The sequence below is a fragment of the Euprymna scolopes genome, chromosome 7 (assembly GCF_053919585.1).
Source record: "Euprymna scolopes isolate OS-2025 chromosome 7, ASM5391958v1, whole genome shotgun sequence".
Taxonomy (NCBI): Eukaryota; Metazoa; Mollusca; class Cephalopoda; order Sepiida; family Sepiolidae; genus Euprymna; species Euprymna scolopes.
In genome coordinates, this window is record NC_136488.1 from 146,095,906 (window position 1) to 146,121,942 (window position 26,037).

The 26,037-nt window shown below is 34.7% G+C and overlaps 1 protein-coding gene and 1 long non-coding RNA gene across 4 annotated transcripts in view; one reads left to right on the forward strand and one right to left on the reverse strand.

Moving 5' to 3' along the window:
• Positions 1-26,037, reverse strand: part of LOC145280030 (WD repeat-containing protein 13-like) — a 443,316-nt gene that overhangs the window by 221,022 nt on the left and 196,257 nt on the right. For all 3 annotated transcript variants that reach the window (XM_080131693.1, XM_080131690.1, XM_080131691.1), the window contains exon 5: positions 9,297-9,424. In XM_080131693.1, coding sequence (XP_079987819.1) covers positions 9,297-9,424 — 128 coding nt within the window. The remainder of the gene's footprint in view (positions 1-9,296; positions 9,425-26,037) is intronic.
• The window catches only part of LOC145280032 (uncharacterized), a 51,940-nt gene continuing 39,259 nt past the window's right edge, over positions 13,357-26,037 (forward strand). Inside the window, exon 1 of the long non-coding RNA XR_013868529.1 lies at positions 13,357-17,947. This is a non-coding gene — a long non-coding RNA (uncharacterized LOC145280032). The remainder of the gene's footprint in view (positions 17,948-26,037) is intronic.

Here is a 26,037-nt window from a genome sequence, read left to right on the forward strand (position 1 = left end):
TAGAAATATCTCAGTCACCACAATACTACATTCACTCCAGGGGCTGTCCTACTTAAGATAAACCAAAATTTGAAAAAGTTTTATTGAATTATTTACAGTAATAACATTTCATTGGCGAGGGAATGAGGAATAAACAAAAAACAACAAAAATTGACTAGTAAGGCACTGTCAACCCTTTTCTAAATAATAGACCACCCACTGTTTTTTACCTTGCCGAAAACAAGCAGGTCAATCTCTAAGTGGGAGTGGGATCTAAGTGTGGATGAAGAGAAAGAGACGAGTGCACATTGGGAATAAAGGCCAATGATGAAAAGAATTAAAAGTGGGGTGTGGAAATCTTGGACACTTTCTATTACCAGAGAGGAGGGAGTTCATTAAAAACTTACCCAAAGGGCTGGGGTCCAATAAGACCTTGAACCGCGTGTACTAATGCAGGGAGTGCATACTCATACTTGACTCCTCTCCTCACACACAAGCTTGCCACTCTTATTCACTTTGATATTCAAGATCTATGTAAAGCATTAACCATTTGTTCAATAGATTCACCATAGCAACTCATCAATAGGTTAATTTTAATTTGGCGGCCATTTTGGATTGGGATATTTAATTTACAACTATCTTGTAGTCTAAACACATACAAGCAATTATCAACACACACAATCTGATGCAACATTATCTAACCATCATCAATCCTATTGATTAACTGCAATATATTGCTCAATTGTCTGTCTTTAATTGCATTACTCAAACATTGTATATGTAAATGTGTGAAAACAAAACACATAATCATCTTCAGTCTAATCATGTGTAAGCTTCACAACATTTGAAGTTAACACTTCTTCCGACACTTTCACGACTCACATCACGCAATACACTTAAATGTGGTTGGCACATTTCAATCAAGATAACAGGTTGACTATTAGAAATTTATTTTATGGGTCATTTTTTTTTTTCTTATTGGTGAAACAATTTAGCACAATAGCGTGGGACAAGTTTAATTGTTATGCTAAAAAACAACAACATTATTTCATAATCAAACAAATATTATAGAGTGGAAGGATAAAATTTTTGCTCTAGAAAAGACAACATGGTTCCATTTCCGCTTGATGAAAACTAGTTTTCTTTTTTTTTTTTTTGTTGCAGACCATCTACTAGTTAGCCAGTTGTGTACAAATTCCAAGAGCGATAGGAGCCTTCTATAATATCTGAAAGTGACACAATGTTTAATGAGCGGGATCAGAGATGTGCTACTTTAAAATTTATGCTCCCTACCGATCCAAGTTATGACAACAGGACCATTGCCAGCATCCTCAAAACGCATTGCTGGATTGTCACAAATAACAGGGACATGCTCAGGGTGATGAAAAGAAAGTTTCTGGCCACAAATTTTTTAAAATTCTGTAGCAAAAAAACCTGACCTGGTTAAGCGAAACCAAGGTCATTTTCGGACTCAGAGCAGCAAAATTGGTCTAATTCAGTTGGAAAACCGAAGACGATTTTCAAAACATACTTTTTTGTTACCCAGTGTAATAATATGGAAACTACAACAGAATTAAAATAAAAAGATGAAAGAAACACCACATGAAACCAAGGGAACTGAAATTGCAAGAAATCTTAAAATCTGTGTCTCCAACCACTAAAATAGAGTATCCGCCTCAGCCGATATCACACAAAACAGTTGTGAGTGGTCAAGGAAGATGGAAAGACCGAGGAGGAAGAACATTAAGTAGACCTACCTCAGACATACCTCTCCATCGTACAGTATATTGATACACTATGGCTGACTGAGATAGCTTCTGTACATTTATATCAGATCTACCTCTTGTGTTTCATGTTGAAAAAGATGTGTCCTCTATAGTATCAGACCTGACGGAATGGTTAATTGTAGGTATAGACCGTTTCATACCCTTGAAAAAGTTCCAACAAAAACCGAACAGCCAGCCATGGTTCTCTCCATAATGTGCTGCTTGCCATTGTGCACAGAAATCTTTTTCCATTGCTTCCAATGTAATACATATATGGAGACCAAAGCCGCTTTCAGGATTGCCAGCAACCATTGTAAGAAAGTAATAAAGAACGTAAGAGTTGTATGCTACATGCATCAAGTCCAAAGCAGCCAAGCAGCGGCTTGGTTCCCACTAGTTTTGGCAAATAGCAAACAGAATCCTGAACAGAAGGGTGTGCTCTATCCCAACTATCATCAATGGACCTGAGGTAATCTCATCAGCATCAGACAAAGCCAAACTCTTTGCCAAGAACTTTGCAGCTAATTCTACCCTTTGCAACCAAGGCACCCAACCCCCAATATTTCCTCCTGTATCAGAAAACACGTTATGTGATATACAAATATCTGTACGTGAGGTTGCCAAGCTAATCGAAAACCTTGATTCCAGTAAAGCAACCGGCCCTGACGGTATTCCAATTATGGTACTCAAAAAACTTCAACCAGAACTAGCACCCATACTTACAAAGCTGTTTAAACATTGTCTTAAGGGGAATTGCTTCCCATCACTCTGGAAAATCTCATAAGTATGCCCTGTATTTAAGAATTCAGCCAAAATAACCTTCGTAGTGACACACAATATGGTTGTGTTCTGCTAGATCTACAGCAGATGTGCTTACAGTTATATTTCATAGGATTAGCGAATCACTCGACAGAGGCAACCTTTCTAGGGCAATTGCTCTTGACATATCAAAGTTCTTTGATAGGGTATGGCATGAAGCTTTACTTCACAAGATCTCTAGCTATGGTATAGCTGGAAATTTTTTCTCAATTATGAAATCATTTTTCTCTGATAGGTTCATAAGAGTAGTAGTTGATAAGCAAAAATCAGAAGCTCACATTATTAATGCTGGAGTTCCTCAGGGGTCCATCCTAGGCCAAACTCTTTTCCTGATCTATTAATGATTTTCCAAATTACATCCTTACATCATTCATAGATATTTATGCTGATGACACTACCATCTATGGTAGCACATCTAAGACCGTGAACGACCAAGTTTTCTCCAATTCTCTCTCCTCTGATCTTGAACACGTGGTACAATGAGGAAAGGAGTAGCTGGTTACTTTTAATGCATTTCAAACCAAGCTTCTATCTTTACATCAACGTTCTGATCCCCATCTGGCATCAATTGAAATGAATGGCTTTTGTCTTGGGGAGGCCTCATGTTTTGACAAGCTTTTGGGCTTGACCTTTACTCCTGATCTTAAATGGAACATGTACATCAAATCTGTTGCCAAGGCCACTGGAAAAATGGTGGGATTCTTCTATCGATCCAGTAGATATCTCACTGCTGATGCAACTATCTATATAAGAGCCAGGTACGTCCAAGGATGGAGTATTGTTGCCACATCTGGGCAGGAGCTGCTAGAAAGGACTTGTCCTGCCTTGATAGAGTTCAAAATAGAATTCATAGCCTCGTAGAGGATGTCCTTTTGTCTTTCTTGCAACTTCTATCTCACAGAAGAGATATTGCGAGTTTGCTTTATCATTATTTTCATGGCAAGTGCTCGACTGAGCTTCAATCTATGGTCCTCTCTCACCAAACTTTCACAAGAAACTCGTCTAGCAGAAAACACAATCAATAATTCCCCCCTCTTTATCTGTGCCTAAACCTAAACGTAGATTCCATGAACAAAGCTTCTGTCTTAGAACTGCACGCCTGTGGAATTGTCTTCCGTTTTCCTGCTTTCCAGCTGACTACAATATGGTTGTCTTCAAGTCCAACATAAACAAGTTCTTGAGCCGTTCCACTTAAGTTAACAAATTTACTGAATTTCCATTACTAACAATTGTCCAATTGACTACTGTACACTCTTAACCCTTATCCTCGATTAGTCTCTGGGCCTTGATAAGTGGTTATGTCTATGTAAAAAAAGAAAAAAAAGACCTCCACTGGATGAGCATGAAAAGTACTGGGGCCTTGGGAAGGCTCATTGCTAACAGGATTCGAGTGAAAACCAATGATTATTGCCAATGAAAACTCAATGGCAAATGGCTGTTGCAATAATGCAAAGTCATTTGCAAATGTTATTGAAAGAGATAGAGAGTACTGGAAATCTGGAGACATTTCAGACATATTTTTAAAAATGCCAATGAGTAACCTCTGATGATGGCCTGTGTGAGAAGTTTAAGTCAGTAATAATAATAATAGCAATAATAATAATAATAATAATAATAATAATAGCAATAATAATGATAATAATAACAATAATAAAATAGTAATAATAACAATAATAATGATGATAATAATAATAGCAATAATAATAATAATAGCAACAATAATAATAGCAATAATAATAATATGATTGTCTCGAATTTAAAGTATCAAATATTAAGTGAATAGTTTTTTTTTAAAGTCACACAAAAAAAAAAAGTCATAAAAGTTATCAAACTTTGATGTACTAAATGCGAGCACATTCGGGGTTTTCCTCCTTACAAAAATATGATTGGCTGGTTAAACCATGAATACAGACTGGTAGAGCCACCTGGAACAGACATCAAAAGGTACACTGCAAGTTTCAAGCCACGGAATACCAGCTTCAACCCCAAACACTCGTTCAGTAAGGCGATTTTACCAGATTATTACTCGGAATTGTAGCAAAAACCACTCAGCTGCTTCAAATGTATATATCCCTTTCGCATGCATGGAATGAAAATCTCTTATATCATATGCATCTTGTGCAACCTTGCTCAAGATTTCTATGCATAGGTTAGATAAGAAGCCAGCTCAACTTGAACAAAGTGAACGTGATAGCAACAACATCTTTTATTATTATATACAATTTACCGAGTGACACAAAACCAAAAAGGCTAAAACACTCAGTAAAAATGTGTTGATTATTTTATCATTCAGAGTTTGATCCTAAACAAAGGCTGAAAAGCAAATAACTGAAAGAATGTAGCAAGACCTGAAGAATGAAATGCAAACTGTATATCTCTCCCGCCTGGATTTTTATCATAAAGCAAATTTCACAGTGTATAAGGATTATTTGATGCTGGAGATATTCATAATCGTACCCCATTTCCAAAAGAGGGAAGACATAACATATGAGAAACATTTGGAATCAAGTCTCCCTTGCTGTTATTTAAGATCATTTGAAATCATAGCAGTAAGTTTTAGTCTCGCCTCCATCAAGGCCAGAGGTTTTGGGGAAATATATATATGCATATGGGCGTGGCTCAGAGGCTAAGGAATGAGGGTGGAGAGTTGTAAGTTTTGGTTTCGATTCTAGCTGATGGCACCCGAATCATATACATATATTTTTTATTTTGATCTCACTACTATATATTAGGTTCAATATAATAATCAACAGAGAATTGTCTCTATAATAATAAATACTTAATCTGCATGAATTAAAGTATCTTATTTAAGCACATCTTACAACCAGGCAATGCCAGGTGGCCTGCTAGTATATTAATGAATATTAAGTCTCAGTAGCAATGTGCCTTGTTTGGGATGAATATAAAATAAAAAAATAAAAAAATAAAAAATGAAAGAAAAATAGTACATAATTACAAATAAAATAAACCTGGGACTGGTGTTGCTACATCAACAAAACCATTAAAAAAATTATACGTATCAAATACATAAAAGCACTGAGGAGGCTCAAAAAGAAGATCTCCTTTGATATCCACCATGGGGGACCCGGTCGGCATACTGTGAATGTTGGTTCTTATTTCAGGTAACAGAATATGACAGACCAAATACAAGTAAATAAATATAATTAGCACAAACCAAGGCCACAGAAATGAAGAAACACACCGCAAAAAATTAGGCTAATAATGGCTTGCTATGACAAAAGCAATCTCAGACAAAGCTGTTGCTATCGATTATCTGAACACTGTGTATACATTTATATATGCAAATATGTAGACATATACGAACTGTATTAATTAAAATTTTTGGATTTTTAAATATAGGATGACAGGCTTCCTTTCTACTTCCAGTGAAAACTTGAAGTTTAAAATAATATTTAAATATAATAAATGATAGCATAAAAATAGATCTTTTCACTATTAAAAATATTTTCTTTGAGATTAACTAGAAAATAATAACTTAAAATCATGGTCTCTATTTAAAAAAAATATATATATGTGCTATTATTTAGTCTGATATTTTCAGATTATCTTGCTTAAAAAAAAATGCTACAAAAACGGTTAAAATAACAACGTTAATAGTCAACATGCTTAAGTACAAATCTCACACACAAAAAAGTATCAGTATTTGAAAATAATTACTGTTGAAGCAAATCTGAAACACATACTATTAGAAAAAGAATCTAAATATGAGTATATAGAAAAAGTAGCATCAGCCTGCAAATGTTTAAAATATTAACTCTTGATTGGATAGTATCTCAATCAACAACTTTATTCAGCCAATCAGAAGTGCAGGAATATATATATATATATATATATATATATATATATATATATATATATATCTGCATACTACAAAAGCTGCTGTAATAATTTGTGTAGAATATAAAAACTGAATGCATCAGCTGTCTTTCTCTCTCTTTCATTTTTCAGCTTCTGGCAGATCTGAGACACGGGAGCACATCACTAAAACCAGACCTTGCCAATAGCTGAAGGCACATAGTATATGCAACAGGAAGATATTCCAAACTACCGAATACATAACTCACACAGCAACAAGCAAAACAAATGTCTAAAATTTAATTTTTCTCACCTGGAATCATCTCTCATTCACTACTTACTCTTATTTTGGTTATCCTAATTAATTTTTTTGTCAATAACAGTTGATACATTTTTATATGGATTGATTGTTGGGTGCTTATGAATTTTTGTATGGATTGATTTTGTCATTTTTTTTTTTTATCATTGTCTTTCCCTCTGCAAATCTGTACCCAGTATGGATTAAGATGTCCTAAGTTCTAAAATCACAATATATGTTTTATAAAATAGAAGTGCAATTAATATGCACATGCATATTATAGGACAGCAGAGGGGTGGATCGATGAGAGCGGTGGTTACACACATCTAAAATGGAGCACGGCATGCATACAATAATATTCATACTATTTCCCTTTTTACATAATATTTTTCAGCACTAGGACCTGTACTTGTGGTTTTGAGTCATATAATCAACAAGTTGACATCACTGGACCTTTGTATACCACTATAGTCCAGACGGTTATATTTTAAAATATGCCATGTTAATTTGTAAGCTTTTAATAATTCAAAAGAATGATTTTAAAAAATAAGTTGATTAAAATTATGGATCAAGTAAAGATTAGATACCCCATAGCAGAAGACAAAGATTTTTTTTTTTTACACGGTGGTCACCACTTATCAAGGCCCGGAAGCCACTCACAGATAAGGGTTATTGCAAGTACATTACGTTAGTGTGGAGATTTGATGAAGTGTTTACTTAAGGGGGCAGTTCATTAGGAATTTGTTAACGTTGGACTTGAAGACATCCAAGTTTTTCAAGTGACACCGGTTGTTTAACTTTTATTTAAATATATTTTGTTTAAATACGTTTGTTTTATTACTTACATTAAACAGTTTTGCATAAATAGAAAAAAGTTTTTTTTTTTTTTTATCCTTAAAAGTTCTGTAAATATTTAATATTAAAGAAAATGTTTTGTAAATATATATTTTTTCTTTTAAACTTTAAAAAGTTTTGTAAATATATTTTTAAAAAACCTTGCTCACGAACATTCAACCATGTCTGCTATTTGACATGCTTACAAACAACCAACGGCAATGTCAAGGTCAAACAACCGGTGTCACTTGAAATGTTCGCCAATTTTTGTCTTCTGCTACAGGGTATCTAATCTTTACTTGATCCAAAATTATTATTTTTTTTTTTTTAAATAATTTGATCCTGTCAGTGAATAAAAATTGTATATTAATGTGCAAGCAATTCAAATATAGACCATAGAGGTCCACTTGATAAAAACACAAAACTTTATATTCAAGCACAGCTTTAAAAACAACGGGCCCCGCTTCGGCGGCACGGGGGACAAGATCAAAGTGTAGTATCTGTTCCGACATGCTGCAAGCAATGACCAGCAAAAACCATATGTAGGGGTAACCCCACATATCTGAACTTGGTCAATGTAGGGATCACCCTACAAACCATAGTTACTATCCAGCTCCCATTTCCCACCTCTCGGGAGCTGGTCCCCCCCTTTCCCTCCCCCTCCCTCTCTCTCCACATTAAAAAACGGCCTTGTGCCTAATTTGCTCAGTGGGGAAGCAAATAAATCCAACAGCTTTAAAAACAACGGATAACTTTGTTTATTCATCTTGTTTTATTAACATTTCACCCAATGTAACCTCTGACCTTTACTGGGTACATTTTTCAAACTCGGGAACCTACTAGCCAAACTGATCCATTTATTTAATCTGCAGAGTTAGGTGGTTCTCCTTCCAATCATAATCGGATAGAAGTGTTAATGTTATGCTTTCTTTTTTTTTTTTATTTTATAGGAGACACCATTTATCAAGGCCTGGATGCCACTCGAGGATACGGGTTATAGAGTGTACAGTAGTCAATGAGATAATATTGTAGTAATTGCTAGTAATGGAAATTTGGTAAATTGGATTACTTAAGGAGGCAGTTCATCAAGAATTTGTTTATGTTGGACTTGAAGACAATCAAGTTGCAGTCAGCTGGGAAGCAGGGAAACGGAAGAGAGTTCCACAGACGTGCACTTCTAAGAAAGAAGCTTTGTTTATGGAATCTACGTTTTGATTTAGGCACAGATAAAGAGTGGGGAAAATTATTGACAGTGGTTTCAGCTAGACGGGTGTTTTTCGTGAAAGATTGGCGAGAGGGGACCAGAGATTGGCGCTCAGATGAGCACCTGCCATGGAAATAACGATAAAACAAAGACAGGCTTGCAATGTCTCTTCTGTGGGAAAGAGATTGCAAGGAAGAGAAAAGGGCATCCCCCACTAAGCTACGAAGTCTATTTTTAACTCTGTCACTGCAGGATAAGCTGCTTCTAGCAGCTGCTGTTATACAGAACATAAACAACTTCTATCTATGTTTCAAAGTTCGAAACAATGCACCTGGAAAAGGTCAAAGGTTACAGTTGCCAAAATGTGAAAATAGCAACTAAGAAGAGAATCCTAGTTCAAATAATCCAAATTATCAATTCTCATCTCAAAAATTATAAAACCCAATACAATGGATAAATTTAACAATTTCACTGACTTACCAAGTTTACGTTGAATACTGACGACCTAAATATATCTTTTCTAAAAATATTTTGAATGTTGCAAGTGATTTTTCAAAGGTGTTGTTGTATGTTTACTCACCTGCTTGCTTCTGCAACACTTGATGGTACTAGCTCTATGCTATCATAGATGTGTTTCATTGAGCTGTCGTACACGTGCTTCAGCTGATGCCACTGCTTTCTACCAACAGGACCAGTAGAATCCAAACTCTAGGAATACAAAAATGGTTTTGACATTAAAATGCATCATTTAACAAATTCTGTCAATACATATCTAAAACACAAATTTTATTTTCATCATATTATGGGTACAAGCCTTTTGATTTGATATGCATTTACTCAAATCATACACATGCACACATACACACACACCTTCAATAACGCACTGGTTACCTGCCTTTGTTGTAATTCTCGTTTACCCAACAGGTGACGTTCTCTACTTCTGTTTTTCTCTCTCTCCCTTTATCTTCCTCTTTTGATTCAAACCTCCAATGTGATCAGACGCAATTCTTAGACACGCCTCGGCAGGGCATTTTCCTTCCCTAAAGTAGGATCGAATACTTGTGTATACCTTAACAAACTGTTAAAATGTTTTTGACTTATGATGGGGTATGACTCAAATGATTTTGACAATCGTTTTTATAACCACAATTATCAGACACTTCAAAAGTTATTATAAAAACTGTTGAATTTAGGATTCAATCAGTCTGCCGTTGGTCTCTGTCTCAAAACGACTCAAGATCGGAACTGCATTGATTCTTCGCCACCATCTTTGTTACTAAGAATTACTCAACACTCAAAATCGTGACTGCATTGATTCTTCACCGATTTGATTTACTGCCGCCATCTTTGTTCAACATAATGTTTCAACACTTAACGCAAACTCTTACATACACAATGAACTCCCAACATATACTTGAATGAACTCTCGTATATATTCATGCAACAAATATTTTACTACATGCATGCTAGTTCATACACATACAAACACTCTGTAATGTTCGTAACTTTTCTGTGTAAATAAATATTCCTTGTACATATGTAAATATATAATCCTGCTTTGGCATGCTTCATTTTAATGTCTTAAATGTACTCGTAACACATGCTCTTATTGTTGATTGTTTTCATTATGCTGCATGATCTGCAAACAACAACATTTGACCCTTTTAGTAATCAATCATGCAACCTTCCCAATAATGAGTTTCAAAATGCAGTCTACCAAGTGGGACCCCAGTCTATAACCGGCAACAAAACTGCACTGGGATCCCCCACAATATCTAAAAACTTTTAATGTAGGCATATAGATCTTTGCAAAACATAAGCAATGAGTAACACATGTATAGGTAAGAGAGTTGTCTATTCTTTACAACAGGAAGTGCTTGTGGAGTTATCTCCTCTGAACAAGAAGTAACCAGGACTGATCTCCCCTGACAGCTATATATATATATATAGAGAGAGAGAGTCAGAGGATGTGGGAGCAGCCATTTGCTTTTTGTGTGCATTTCAGCAACGAGCTGGAAGAACACATTTTCCCACTTTACATGACCCTATGAACAGGATTGATACTTTAAAGCATGGAAATTTGTAAAATGACAGTGGGCATTGAACGTATTCACTACAAAAAAAAAAAAACATTGAGCAGGAAAACGTGCATCTATTGAAGCAACTTATTGAAATTCAGGGTCCCTCCTCCTCTTGCTTCATTTGCATAACGAAGGGTTTTCTCAAATGCCATTTCTTTTAAGTAAAAAATAAATAAATTAATTATCTTTTGGAGATAACTGAATTCCCGAAAAAAAGTTAATGGGCACTTGAATTCATATTCATCATCTTGTTTTTTTGATCCAAAGAAACTCCAAAGAATCCAAAGAATATCTGGCCTATATTTCGGGTGACCTACAAACAAATTTGACCATCCCAAAGGAATAAGGTTGACTGTTTTTCTTAAAGGTAGCATTGAGATGAAACTTGGCAATTTGCCAAAAGGCACCATTTCTGACATTTTTTCGAGGTATCTTTATAATCTAACTTTTTCAGTTAGTGTTTCCAATGGCCATTTTATGTCAACCCAATTACCATAGAAGAAAACAGATTTCTTTATCATTTCATTATATCCACAAATAATTGTGTGTGTGTATGTGTGTTAAATCAATACCATGACAACCTTTCTTAACAATGCTTTTTCTTTCCATCATCATCATCATCGTTACATCCAACAACAAGTCAACTAATGGTACCCCAGATCATTTTTCTGCTCACAAACACAACACATCCAGCAAACATGCCTCACCTTGAGTGGGATGGGGAGCAATTTCAGGTGTGTGCTCCAGAACTACTCTCTTCATTGACAGTGGAGGTGACTATAATGCCTGAAACTGTTGCAAAATTCGGATATGTATTGAAAAAAATGGCAGGCCCGAAATTCAGAAACTCCTAGGATACCCAGAGAGATATCTCGCATTAACCACCCAAACAGACAGCCATTTACACATCAGATGTTTTGTTTCTCCGCATAAAGGTAGGAACAAAACAGACATAACAGGCTGTACATGTGTAAGAAAAACACCTCTGGGTCTTGAAAGAGCTGGACTTATTGTCTCCCAATTTCTTGATCTCGTTATCATGGAATAACTCCTTGAATAATATAAAGGAATTGGCACCATGTTGACGCCCGCACAGAACATGTCTCCTGAGGAAACCAGCAACCATCCCGTTTAAGCCAACAGACATGAACTGAAACAATGGCTAATGAAACATTTTTAATCAAGCATGTTCAACACATATCCACATCAACCGCTGCAAACAATGGAGGATAACCCTTAAAAATTTAATTCATGCGAGTGTTAACACCAACAGCAATTTACATACTGATACCTGTTCCTCATCAGTAGGCACACCTACTACTTAATGTTCAACGAAGTTGGTCAAGCCAAAAATGGATGGGTCCCAAAGACTCACAGTGGATCTATAGAAGTTAAATGAGAGAATCACATCACGCTTCACCCCTATTCAATCAGGTGTTGATGATACCAGCAAAAAAAAAAAAAAAAAAAAAAATGGTACTGGACACATGGAATGGATACCAAAATCTACTGCCATCCCTATCTGCGCAAGATACCATTATGTTCATTACCGAGTGGAACTGATATAGGTACTGTCAGGTTCCTCAAGAATTCTGTGAGTCAGGGGATGGATACATTCGTCGGTTTCATGACATTACTGTGAACCTGATTTGTAAAATCTGATGCATAGATGACAGTTTCCTATGGGACAACTCAGTAGAATCTTTATTCTGGCACACGATTGACCACATCAGTCATTGCACAAACCAATCCAGACAAGTTTCACATTTGATGAAATGGAGATGGAGTTGGCAGATGTGAAGGTGTATTGAACATAAGTTGTGGGAATGCTCATTCTGGCTGGATCCTGTTTTACAAATGATGTAGAATCGTGATATGTACCAATAGAAGGAGAAACTTTAGTCCTTGGCTAAACTCTTGGCAGATGTTCATACTCGGATGCTCAGATTTGCTGATAACAGTGGGTCATCTGCCATTAATAAAAATATTTTCAATCCAGACTCTGGAAAATATTTTTTTTAAAAAATCACTTGTCCTAAAAACTTAATTTAACCCGTGATTGTGCATCCCGATATCCAGCAAGTACCACACCAAAAGGCCATGACCAAATGTTTGATATTGTAGTCAAAACCACCCTCATGTCAAGGTACGAAAGTCATCTATAATATAAATCTCAACTGTTTGTTTAAATGTATGTATATATGTATGTTTGTATGTCTGCCTAAAACTTTCGAAAGAGGCAACAGATTTTCATGAGATTGATATCGTTTTGAAGCTTGACTCTTTGGACGACAAATATAAAAAAATTGGCTAAAAACCCTTAATTCCTTCACCCTCAACTAGGTACTTTTCTACAAGGAGGGGTGGGCGCCTTTTCACCAATACTTTCGAAAGTCATTCCCTTTTTTCGACTGACTAGCCTTAATTTAAACCTTTGACACTTCCTGTTTGGTGATGGATGCAACGGCAAAAACATCATGTTTTTCAGGGGTTTTTTTTCACATTCTTTTCCTTCTTCGCTCTCGGGGTTTGAGCCTGCCTGCCTACTACCACTTTTTTTTTTTTTTGCTAAAACACACACACCTCCAAACACCCAGGCTAGTCCTAAATAGAAGACAATTACATGGGAAAGAATCATTACATCGTGGCAGCCATAGATGAAGAATGCAAAATGTTACGAAATCTAATTCGATAACAGTACCAGATGTGAGTAGATGGGGGCAATTGAGAAACACTGCCCAACCATTGGTTTCTCTGTAAAAAATATCCAGTTGTGGATGGCCCACATCATCAAATCTGTCCACAAACCTTGAGTCTCGACAAGTACAACCCCAATGAACGCAATGGAGATCAGATGGCATATTAATGTTGGATCGCTCAGCGAGCAGGGTGAAGAAGAAATGAAAGTTGATGATACCATAGGAAGATGTACACACCCATTAAGTCCTCAACTCTAAGACAAACTTCATATCACAAAACAAGAGCACCAAGAAACTTATCGGCACAAATGTGCAGAAAAAAATCGCACAAGTTTTCTGGTTTACGTAAGGATGACCACGACAATTTACCCCATGATCATGAGGGAAAGAAGCATGCATACGTGTTATATAGTGGAATGTGTTAGGATCAATATAGGCATAAAATATCTTACTGCAGGGTGCCCAGCCTTCACGTGGGTAGGTTCCAAGCACATGATGAAAGAATGGAACAATTATGAACAAATAAGAAAATCACTCACTGTTACATAATGATATACGTTTATTATGAAGACACACACACACACACACACGTAACGACAATTCAAACATATTACATGATAACTGGAACAAACGGGAATGATGCTCATTTCTCTATTTTGAAATTCACTGTTTTCCCTCCACTCTCTACTTCCGGTCGTTGATCTCGCAAGAAGTCGCGAGAATTTAAAGTCTAGGACTCTGACAAGGGAAGGCAACTTTGCCCAAAGAAGTAAAGAATTACTCCCCTTGCATTATACTTTTGTATCGTCCTAACAATATGTACAAGAGTTCTCTGTTCTTGACAACAGGAAGTGCTCATGAAATTATTTCCCCTGAACAGGAAGTAACCAGGGTAATTTCCCCTGATTAACTATATATAGAGAGGACGTGGGGGCAGCCATTTGCTTTATGTGTGGATCTCAGCAATGAGCTAGAAGGGCATATTTTCCCACTTCACACCAAATTTATTTTAATAGTTCAATTAGTAACCACACAAAATTTAATGGAAATTAGAAAATTTACCATCTTGTATGTTATTAGTAGGGCTATGACAACAGCATATTGTTTTCATTGCTTTGACTCTTGAGTATTAGAGACAGTTAATCAACCGAGAACCACATCACTATATAAAAGCATATAAGATATCAACGGATATACACTCGAGAGTCAAAACAATGAAAAGAATATGCTGTTGTCCCAGCCTTAGTTATTAGTCTAAAAGCCAAATATCACCATTATGACTAAAACTGAAGGTTTTGAACAAGTGAAAAAATCCTAACAAATCTAATGTAATTTTCTGGTAAATGAAAATTAATCATACTGGAAGCAGACATTAAAGGATCAAACTAGCCTTAACATGGAGTAAAATACCATTACCTTTCTAAAAAGTGATACAGAAGCATCACTTTAACGGTTCCTATTTCAATAGTTAATACATTAAATCTTCTTAATATGATAACACATGAGTTATCAAGCTAGATTTTTATTTTTAGTAAAAAAGGAAAAAAAGGAGAAAAAAAAACAAATTTGTACTATGTAAAAATAGATGGAAACTCAGTGTATTTCATCCATTAAAAGTTTTAACATGGAACTATTTTGTGAAAGACAACATAAAACCTTTAATAAAGCTCACCATATTGATAAGTGTCCCTAAAAAATAAATCGTTTGTTATTAAAAATAACCCAATTGAAAAAAAAAAAAAATGATACACGAGAAAGAATCATCTATAAAATAAATCTCACCTGTCTGTTTAAATGTATGTTTGTATGTCTGTATGTTGGCCTAAAACTTTCAACAGAGGCGATGGACTTTCATGAGATTGGTATCATTTTGAAACTTAACCCTTCGGACGACAAATATCGAAAAATTGACCAAAAACATTAATTCCTTTGCCCTCAATTAGACACTTTTCTACGGGGAGGGGTCGCTTTTTTCACCGATATTTTTTAAAGTCATCCCCTCTTTTCTATTGACTCGCCTTAATTTATACCTTCGTCACTTCTGGTTTGATGATGGATGCAACAGCAAAGAGGTCATGCTTTTTTTTTTTCACATTCTTTTCCTCCATTGCGGTAAAGGTTCGAGCCTGCCTTGCATACTCCCCTTTTTTTTTCTTTTTTTTTTTTTACTCAACACACATCTTGCAATGACGTGCATCCAGGCTAGTCTATAATATAATGTATGTGTGTATGTTTGTATGTCTCACAAAAACTTTCGACAGAGGCAACAGATCATGACAAGATCGGTATCATTTTGGAGCTCGACGTCAAATATCAAAAATTGGCCCAAAACATTAATTCCTTTACCCTGAACTCGGCCATTTTGTACAAGGAGGGGTCAATTTTTTCACAGAAATTTTAGCAAGTCATCGTTAGATTTTCTTTCACTTTTTTTTCTGCCTTTGTGGCATGGGTTCGAGCCTACCTGCCTACTACCATTTTTTTTTTATTTTTTACACCTACAAACCCCCGGGCAATGCCAGGCACCCAGGCTAGTAAATTTATAGAGGTCAAATTCAATGCAAATCTGAGATATTTGAATTTGCAAACTGAAAATTGTGCTTATATTATTCCCACTACAAACTCTTTAAATTAAACAAAAAAAATTAAAATTTGGGGAAATTTCATTTATTTATGTCTTAATACTATATTAAAATTTCATAAAAATTGGGAGTATTTGAATTTTTGATCAAAAGTTTCAATTTCCTTTTTGCATATTTGAATAAAACTAAGTATAGCCAACATTTGGGCCCCTTGTGCCTAACAATTCATAATAATTAGTTAATTAGTTTAATAGTGAACCTTGTACATACTAATATTAAACATATATCTATAGATATTTAATTGAAGAGAAACTTTTTTTTTTTTTTTGTCCCTTCATCTGGAAGCCAATGAGGACACACCTTTCTCAAAAGCATTAGTACATAACGTGCAAGTCTATATCTGTGCTATCATTATTTTCATGCAAGTGCTCAACTAAGCTTCAATCTATGCCCTCCCCCTCACAAACATTTAGAACAAACACACGTCTAGCTACAACCACTACAACTCTCTATCTATGCCTAAATTTAAACTAAAAATCCATAAACAAAGTTTGGAAACTCTATACCACGGGTCTGTTTTCCAGCTGACTATAACATGGTTATTTTCAAGTCCAATATAAACAAGTTTTTATTAAGATGTCCTTTTCTCTTCCTTGAACCTCTATCTCACAGAAGAGATGTTGCGAGTTTGTCTCTGATGTATCGTTATTTTCATGGAAAGTGTTCGACTGAGCTTCAATCTATGGTCCCCCCTCGCAAAACTTTCACAAGAAACACTCGTCTAGCTGTAAACACTATCAATAATTCCCCCCACTCTTTATCTGTGCCTAAACCTAAACGTAGATTCCATGAACAAAGCTTTTTTATTAGAACTGCACGCCTGTGGAATTGTCTTCCGTTTTCCTGCTTTCCGGCTGACTACAATATGGTTGTCTTCAAGTCTAACGTAAATAAGTTCTTGATGAGCCGTTCCATATAAGTTATCAAATTTAACAAATTTTCATTACTAATGATTATTATATTGTCCAATTTCTACTGTACACTCTTTAACCCTTATCCTTGAGTGGCCTCTTGGCCTTGATAATGAGTTGATACCTATGAAAAAAAAAAAAAAAGAAAAAGTCCAATGTGAACAAGTTCTAATTGAATCGTCCCCCTAAGTAATCCAAGTTTCAAAATTCCCACTGTTTACTATGCTAAAATCACAATGACTAATGTATACCTATTAACCCTTATCCTCGAGTGGCCTCTGGGCCTTGATAAGTGGTGACACCCTTGTAAAAAAAAAAAAAAAAAAAAAAAAAAAGCTGTCCTAATAAATAATCAAATTTTACCCAATTTCCAAACACTACCAATCATTACGCTGTTGTCTCACCAAACACCTTACATTCATTGACCTTTATCCTTGAGTGGCTTTCAGGCCTTGATAAGTGGTATCTTCGATGTAAAAAAAAAAACTGTTATAGATCCGATTGGCCTAGAACTGTAGCGTATAGGACGCTACAAGAAGTACAATCAAAAGGAATTATTCTAGACACATCAATGGCAACTGGCAGAGAGAAAGAGAAAAATCATCTTACCTTCTTTATTCGGATATCTCTTGCAACAGTTACCGTTTGTTGCGACCAATGTATTAGTCCTTGAAGCCACGTAACTGTTAGTCAATGCCACAAATCAAATTGTTAGAAAAGAATAACTACCGTGACGGTAGGAACCAAATGTAAAGAGAAAGTGTGTGGGTGTGGGGGGGGGGTCATAAGCTCGTGAAAAATAAGCCATTTTATAACATGATTACCATTAATATAAAAAAACAATCACAAAAAAAAAGGTGCTTTTGCATCTTTCTCCCCAAACCAGAGGCCATTGAAGGTAAGTAACATTTTCTTATAGAACTCAATTTTACACAATTCCATATTCTAATTTAGTATCCATTAGGTTAAGCCTGCACACATTTCACAGTAATTTTCTAAGTATTAAAAAAAATCTATTGAAGCTGTACGGATGTAACAAATGTGATTTTCTTTAATATTTCCACATCCAGCAAACAAGATATGCAAATCAATTGTTCAAACATCTTTGAGGAAATTTTATAAATAAACTGATTCATCTCTTTGACCGAGTTAGCAAATCCATTGATTTTTTTTTTATTTTGTGTTTATTTTTTTTTTTTAACAAATGGAAGGAATTATTCTTCACAAGATGTTATAAAGAAAAGTTTAAAAAAAAAAAAAAAAAAAAATCGGTCTATTTGTTCTAACCGTAATAAGACAAAAGTCGAATGTATATTACTTATCAGGTATTGTATCAGTTTTCGTTGAAAATTGTGTCTGCCGATTGAAAGACTTGGGGATGTGAGTAGACAATGGCAAAAGAAAAATTTAAATCGAAATGAAATTCTCAACGTAGGCGAGGGAAGGGAGGTAAGTGTGACTCCTTTTTTCTTCAATTTTCTTATCTTTTTGTTTTTGTTGAAGATGGTGCATCCTACTGGATGCCAGACATTCATCCGCTATTTCAAAGACTCCAATTGAGTTTAATTTGCAATGATCCAGCTAACATCAAATGTAATGCAATTCTTTTTGGGATCTGATTAATTTCTTATTTTTGCAAAACAAAAAGAAAAAACTCTACTACTTCGGGCTTCTGCAATTATTTGTCTAACAGTGACAAATTCATAGTGCTGTTAGTTTTCAAGCTCTTGATGTAATATTTCTTTTTTTCTTTTTCTTTTTTTTTTTCTTACAATATTTATACAAAAGTCGTCTGCTCATTTACTATTTATTGTGAAAGGCTGATCAGTGTCTTACGTCAGATTAATCAAGAAAAATTCTCCTAGAAGATCTTCAGTCAGTAATGCTGTGTGAGGATGTGCATTATCATGATGGAAAATGACTCTCTTTCTGTTAATTGAAAAGGTCGTTTTCAGGTCAACAGATTCGTGCCTTATCTTGAGCGATTAAAAAAAAAACAAAAAAAAAAAAAAACTTCCAATCCTCCATTATAGAAGATAATGATTTGGTTCACGTCATATCAACCATCTATGGATTATTTAATGCTAAATAAAGTTGTCAAATACATTCTTATAAGTAGAATAATTATTTCATGCTCTTAGAAAACATTCATCTTAGAATAGTTTGTTTCATAGCTAAACAATTATCCATTACTCCATGAATGTAAATTTAAAGTGAGAGTTAGAACATTACTCCTGAAAACATTACTGAGATTTTTTTTTTTTACAGCACACAACCATCTATTACTCTAAGAAGGAAATTTCACAGTAAAAGTAAGAGTTTTATTTTTAGCAAACATTACTCTTGACGCTGAGCCACTGTCATCAAGTATTTTGCTGGAAGGAAAATACAAAAACAGGAAATAAGGTTCTGATTTTTAAAAGAACCAAATTGAATAATAGACTTATGGAGGAATTTACAAATATTAGAGCATGACATGACCATTCGGTTGATTGGATTGAGCCTCTAAAACTTCTAGTCTAAGAAATGGTTGAAGTAGATTGTTGCAAGTCACCAAGCCAAAGACTGCTTAACCACAAAAAATCTGTCCTAAGCCATCATGGATCATCACTCAGTCTACAGGTGACCCCATTTTTAGTGGAGGTGTAATCCTGAGTTACTGTCATCAAATTTTTTGGCTCCACTGACTAATAGAATATAATAACAAACAATGTGTATTTGTGTGTGTGTGTACAGACGTACTTCTCTTGGGCATGTAATCCGACCACACAAGTAAAAGATATGCTGGAAATTTTACAATGATAGTTGAAACATTACTCCTAAAAATGTTGCCAAGTCCGCTGGAAAAATGGTGGGATCTTTCTATCGATCCAGTAGATATCTCACTGCTGATGCAATTCTCTATCTATATAAGAGCCAAGTTCGTCCAAGGATGGAGTACTGCTGCCACATCTGGGCAGGAGCTGCTAGAAAGGACTTATCCTGCCTTGATAGAGTTCAAAATAGACTTTGTAGCTTCATAGGAGATGTCCTTTTTTCTTCCCTGCAACCTCTTACTCACAGAAGAGATGTAGCGAGTTTGTCTTTGCTTTATCGTTATTTTCATCGCAAGTGCTTGACTGAGCTTCAATCTATGGTTCCCCCTCGCCAAACTTTCATAACAAACACTCGTCTAGCTAAAAACACTATCAATAATTTTCCCCACTCTTTATCTGTGCCTAAACCTAAACGTAGATTCCATAAACAAAGCTTCTTTCTCAGAACTGCACGCCTGTGGAACTGCCTTCCGTTTTCCTGCTTTCCAGCTGACTACAATATGGTTGTCTTCAAGTCGAATGTAAACAAGTTCTTGATAAGCCGTTCCCCTTCAGTTAACAAATTTACTGAATTTCCATTACTGACAATTACTATATTGTCCAATTGACTACTGTACACTCCTTAACCCTTATCCTCGAGTGGCCCCTGGGCCTTGATAAATGGTGATGCCTATGTAAAAAAAACAAAAAAAAAACATTACTCTTCGGCAGTGGAAATCTTTGTTCTCAACCACTGCCTTCTATTATCAAGAGGGGGGGGGAAAAAAGAGAGAGAGAGAGAGAGAGAAACAAGGTTTTGATTTTAAAAAAAAAACAGGATTGCATAATATGGTTGGAGAGGAACTTACAAATAATAGGGCATGGCGTATTTAGGAGACAGGAGAAAACAAATAGAAAGTTAGACAACTCCTGCTGCTTGAAATGAATTTGGAAAGAAATCCTTTACTCTAAATAAAGAGTTAACAGTTGGTGTTTTTACTTTCTTTAGGTCGTCACATATGATAATTTAGATATAAAAAAAAATTAAATCACTGATATAATGCTATGATTTTGTATGAATATTAGTGTGAACACTGGCAGAGCATTTTTTTTTTAATTGTATAATTTGGATTCTTCAGACTACTGTTCTCATCTTGAGTGTCATTTTCACAAAGTTTCGGTCGATGTAACCTCCGACCTTCTTTAGGTGTATTTAGTAAAACTCTGTATTCTTTCTGTCGAACTTGAGAATCTGCATGGAATTTCAAACGAAACTCTTTATTAAATTAATAGAGTTAGCATGCTCTCGTTCTGTCAGCTATGACTGAACAAAAGTTTTAAGTAATTTGCGATTGTATTTTTCAGTCGCCTACACTGTGTATAAAACCTTCAAAAGGAGGTTACTTCTACAACTGAATTTTTCCAAGTATCCTATTCTGTGTGCCAAAGGTCCTTATTCTGTGTGCCAAAGGTCCTTGTGAATTAAATAAAGGGTTCCATTCGAAATTCTATACAGATTCCAGCGTTCAACAAGATACACCTAAAGATCGGAGGTTACATTGATCAAAACGTTGTGAAAATGACACTCAAGATGAGAACAGTAATCCAAAGAATCCAAAGAATATGAATAACCAATCCTCATTTCAAAAAATTAGAAACGCAAGAGCATTTTTCCTTTCTTTGTCATTCTTGATCGAGGGTGTACACTCGTGGAAGATTGTTCATAACTTTTCCGATAGTATTAGAAGTGAGAGCAACGTATTTAATTTGATCTAAACTGGGCTTAGCCGGATTCCATAGTCTATGCGGTTTCCATTTACAACCAGTGTGTCCTTCACCCCTTCCTTCCTTACTAAGGAAGCAAATTGTCAGCCTAACATTTTCCTATCCTAACTCAAATATTTCCCTTCTCCATTTTATGTAGATTGTTTTTCATACAAGAGATTTTTTTATTTTGTTGGATTTGGCATGCTCTAAAACTAAAAATTATCAAAATTTATTTATTTACCAATAGAGAGGGGGGGGGCTTGTCCTGTCGTAAAATATGCTTAAATATGTTTTAATTCATGCAGATTTCAGTTTATGACTCCAGAGCTAATTCTCTATTGAATATTATACCTGGTGCATAGTACCGATATCAAAAGTTAAAAATATAAAATAACTGTGCCATTAGTTAGAATTGAAACCAAAACATTTAGCACCCCAATCGCATTCCCTACTGTTTGAACTATCAACAGATAAATCAAAAAGATTTAAAATTAAATCACTTCAAGCTATGAATGACTTTGCTCATGTGAAGAACTGATAGTTTTTGTCAGTAAGTAGAAATGTTCATTTTAACTTGCCGGCATATTTCCGTACGCATAATTTATCCATCCAAACAAAGATTTTACTCATTATAAACTATCCTTGGTGTATGACTACTATTTCCTATTAATTTCAGTGTTATGTGACCAGTAGTGGAAGAGTTTATCGGTTAAATATTTATACATAAACAGACATACATACATGTTTTATTTATATAGATCAATACAGTATCAATACATCTGATAGTTCAAAAAATATCCTTTTAATTCCATTTTTTTTTTTTTTACATGATAAAGAAGGAAAATAAATTCATTTATTTGGATTTTTCGAACTACTGAATTCTTTCTGCAATTTTGAGATGAGGGTGGATTTTTTTTTATTGTTCAAACTACTATCCTAATCTTGAAGCGTTATTCTCGTAACGTTTCAACCAATGAAACCTCTAACCTTCTTTAGGTATATCTTGTCGAACTTGAAAATCTTTCTGTCAAACTTTATTTAATCCACGGGATGGGGGGGGGGAGCATGCTCTCACTCCGTCAACCGTGACCGGGTAGAAGTCTAAAGTAATTTGCAATTGTATTCTTAGTATCGCCTGCAAATGCAGGATCAAGAATACAATTGTGAATTACTTGAAGACATGGCTGACGGAATAAGAGCATGCTAATAGTCCCCATGGATTAAATAAAGGGCCTGTTCAAAATTCCATGTAGATTTCTCAGTTTGAAAAGAAGATTCCACAGTTTCCCAAGATAAACCTGAAGAAGGTTGGAGGTTATATCGGCTGAAACGTTGTGAGAATAACGCTAAAGATGAGGACAATAGTTTGAATAATCTAAATACAGTAGAATCCCGAGATACGGTGGCCCTAGAATCTTTTTTTTTTTTCAGGTTACGATGTGGAATACAATGTTTTCACGGACCCTGGTTATGGTATTTGCTCCGCCTTACGGTGTTATGTTATTTGATTATAAACATGTGTATTTTGTTACTAATTTTTAATGCCGTATACCAGAATTCTACTGTAATCCGAATTATCAATCCTCATTTCAAAAATTAAGAAATTTTTTTTTATTATTTAAAAGGATTGAATTGAGAAGATAGTTAAAATGGCAGATACTGATAGGTATATACATATATATATATAATAAATTCCACAGCCAAACAATGTCGCAGCTCACAAGAGCCATGACGGTCAATGAACCGGAAGTCCAAGACTCGAGTTTCGCCCTCATTTGGGCTCATCAGTTAGAAATTCTTTTGTGCGGAGCTTGCTCAGTTGGTAGAGTGCTTGCCTCGCATGCAAGAGGCTCGGGTTTTGAATCCTGAGTTATGAGTTGTCTAACTGATGAGCCCAAATGAGGGCGAAACTCTAGTCTTGGACTTCCGGTTCGTTGACTGTCATGGCTCTTGTGAGCTGCGACGTTGTTTGGCTGTGGAATTTATTATATACAATCTCTCACATTCTGAAAATCCTAATATATATATATATATATATATATATATATATATATATATATATATATATATATATTGTTTTTGTAATTTAAACTCATTTACAATATCTTGTTTATTCCTAATCTAGAATTATTTATAAAGAAAATATCTTTTACAGAAACTAATGCGATCAGAAATAGCATTTCAGTTATATGGCTGCATAGACATTATCTGAATTTACGGAAATAGAATTTTCGAGACTTTAAATTGTAGAGTTTTTGTTTAGAAATCTTACAACAAAATAAGTCTTCATAAAGCCTTAGTAAGTTTAGTCTGATAAGCAAACATTAGTCTTGCACTAAGCAACCAATTATCATCTGGTTGACATTAACCAGTTGCTGAAACCCGATCCATATTTTATGATATGGTTTCTATGGGAAAAAAAGAATTCCAGACTTGGAATCTTTAGCTCTTTGGGAAGTTGAGAATTTTCTATTTAGCGAATTATATCTCAAGAGGGAAAGTCAATTTTTTTTATTTTTTAAATCCTAAAGTACAAAAATAAAGAATATTATTCAGACTTCATTTTTTTTTTTTTCCGAGCTTGGAGTGGAATACAGCCTGAACTAAAAATCATGTTACAAGCATGGAGTTCGGTTACTCAAAGTTGGAGAAAAGAAGGATCATTAATTCGTAAAAATAGGTCAGTCAATTTATGGAGAAAGAAATCTAGATCATCCAATATTAAGCAGAAAAAAAAAAAAAAAAAGGTTAATGGAAAAGCGTAAGAATGTTTGGTTGTTCCGTTTTATGACATATCAATCCTTTTAAGGGTATCTAATGCCAAATCCGGTTCTTTTTTGTAAAAAATATTTTATGCTTCAAGTTCTTTATATCTTCAAATATTTATCCATGGTGTTTTGTTTGGTTATTTTGTGACATATCAACCTTTTCGGGTTATTTAATGCCAAATTCAGTCATTTTGGTTAACGTTTTTATGTTTCAAGCTCTTTCTATCTTCAAATATTTACTCACAGTATTTGGTTTGGTTGTTTGGAAGAGGAGAATTTTTGCTTTTACAGAACTTGACAGAGTTTTACAAAAGGAAAGGAGAAAAATATAATAACATCAATGTTTGATGTATTTGTCAGGAAGCCTATATCTTCAGACAGTCTGATCTGGTAGCACCAAGTAGGAAAATGCAGTAACATGTTAGAAAATAACTTGTGAAGTGACATAAGTGTTTGTTATACATTTGTTTAATGTAGAAAAAAAAAAAACAAGTCATGGTTTTATTAAGAATACAAAGTAAATTTATAATTTGTCTTTTTTTTTGTGAGAAACTAGACAAAAATGGGTCACGTCATCCACTGAAAGCAAGTTGTAAAAAAAAAAAAAGAAAAGATGATTATGTTGTAGTTTGGAAAGGATGCAATCTCATGATAACATGTCCCACAGATAAGTTCTTGGAAAGAAATCCTAGCAGCAATACATATCAAGAGATGTACAGTTTAAGAGAAATTCTTCACTGAAAAGACTATCCAGAGAGCATGACATCAGTTCCAAGAAATCTAGATCAAGCACCAAAAGGAACTACTGAAAATTCACCACAGTTTGTATACAATACATGAAGGGCCTGTCTAAAAAAAAAAAATAATAATAATAATTTGTAATCCATATGACATCAGGACAATATTCAGATGCGAGTCAACTCTACGGAAACATCTTTTGAGTTAAGCCCCTAACAGAAAAAAATCATAACTAAGAACTCGATACATGAAAAACTAGGCACATCGTCCACTAAAAGTAAAGTTAGAACATAAAGAAAACGTAATACTGTGAAAGATTGAAAAGTCGAGTATCACTGACCACATATGGAGGGAAAAGGGAAACCATCTACCATTATGGGATAAAATAAAAATTATAGACAAAGAAAAATGGTGGAGAGTACGACGACTCAAAGAAGCAGCGCATATGCTGGGTGATGATCAACTATTAAGCAGACCTAGTATAGAATTTAATACCATCAAGGAACCATTAATATATATATATATATATATATATATATATATAGCCTTACAAATTCTCATGAGGATGAAACACAGAAAATTCTGTGTAGCTTAATTGTCATAGACATTTTCAAAATTTACTACCTAGCTCTACTTCAACATTGAGCACTATCGATGTAAATACATTATATATATTTGTATTAAAAATAATAAATGGAGTCGTATGAAGTCAGGTAAAATTAATACATAAAAAAGAGTAGGGTAAAGAAAAAAAGACAACAGGATTTATAAAAGATTATGAAATAAACTCTTGGAATAAAAAGATGACATTCAAGATACCTTTCGACCGACTTGTTTTCAAGAAATAAATATGTATATGGTAAAAATAATGTGGAAAGAAATAGAACACTATTGCCAATATTACTAGGGGAAAACGGTAG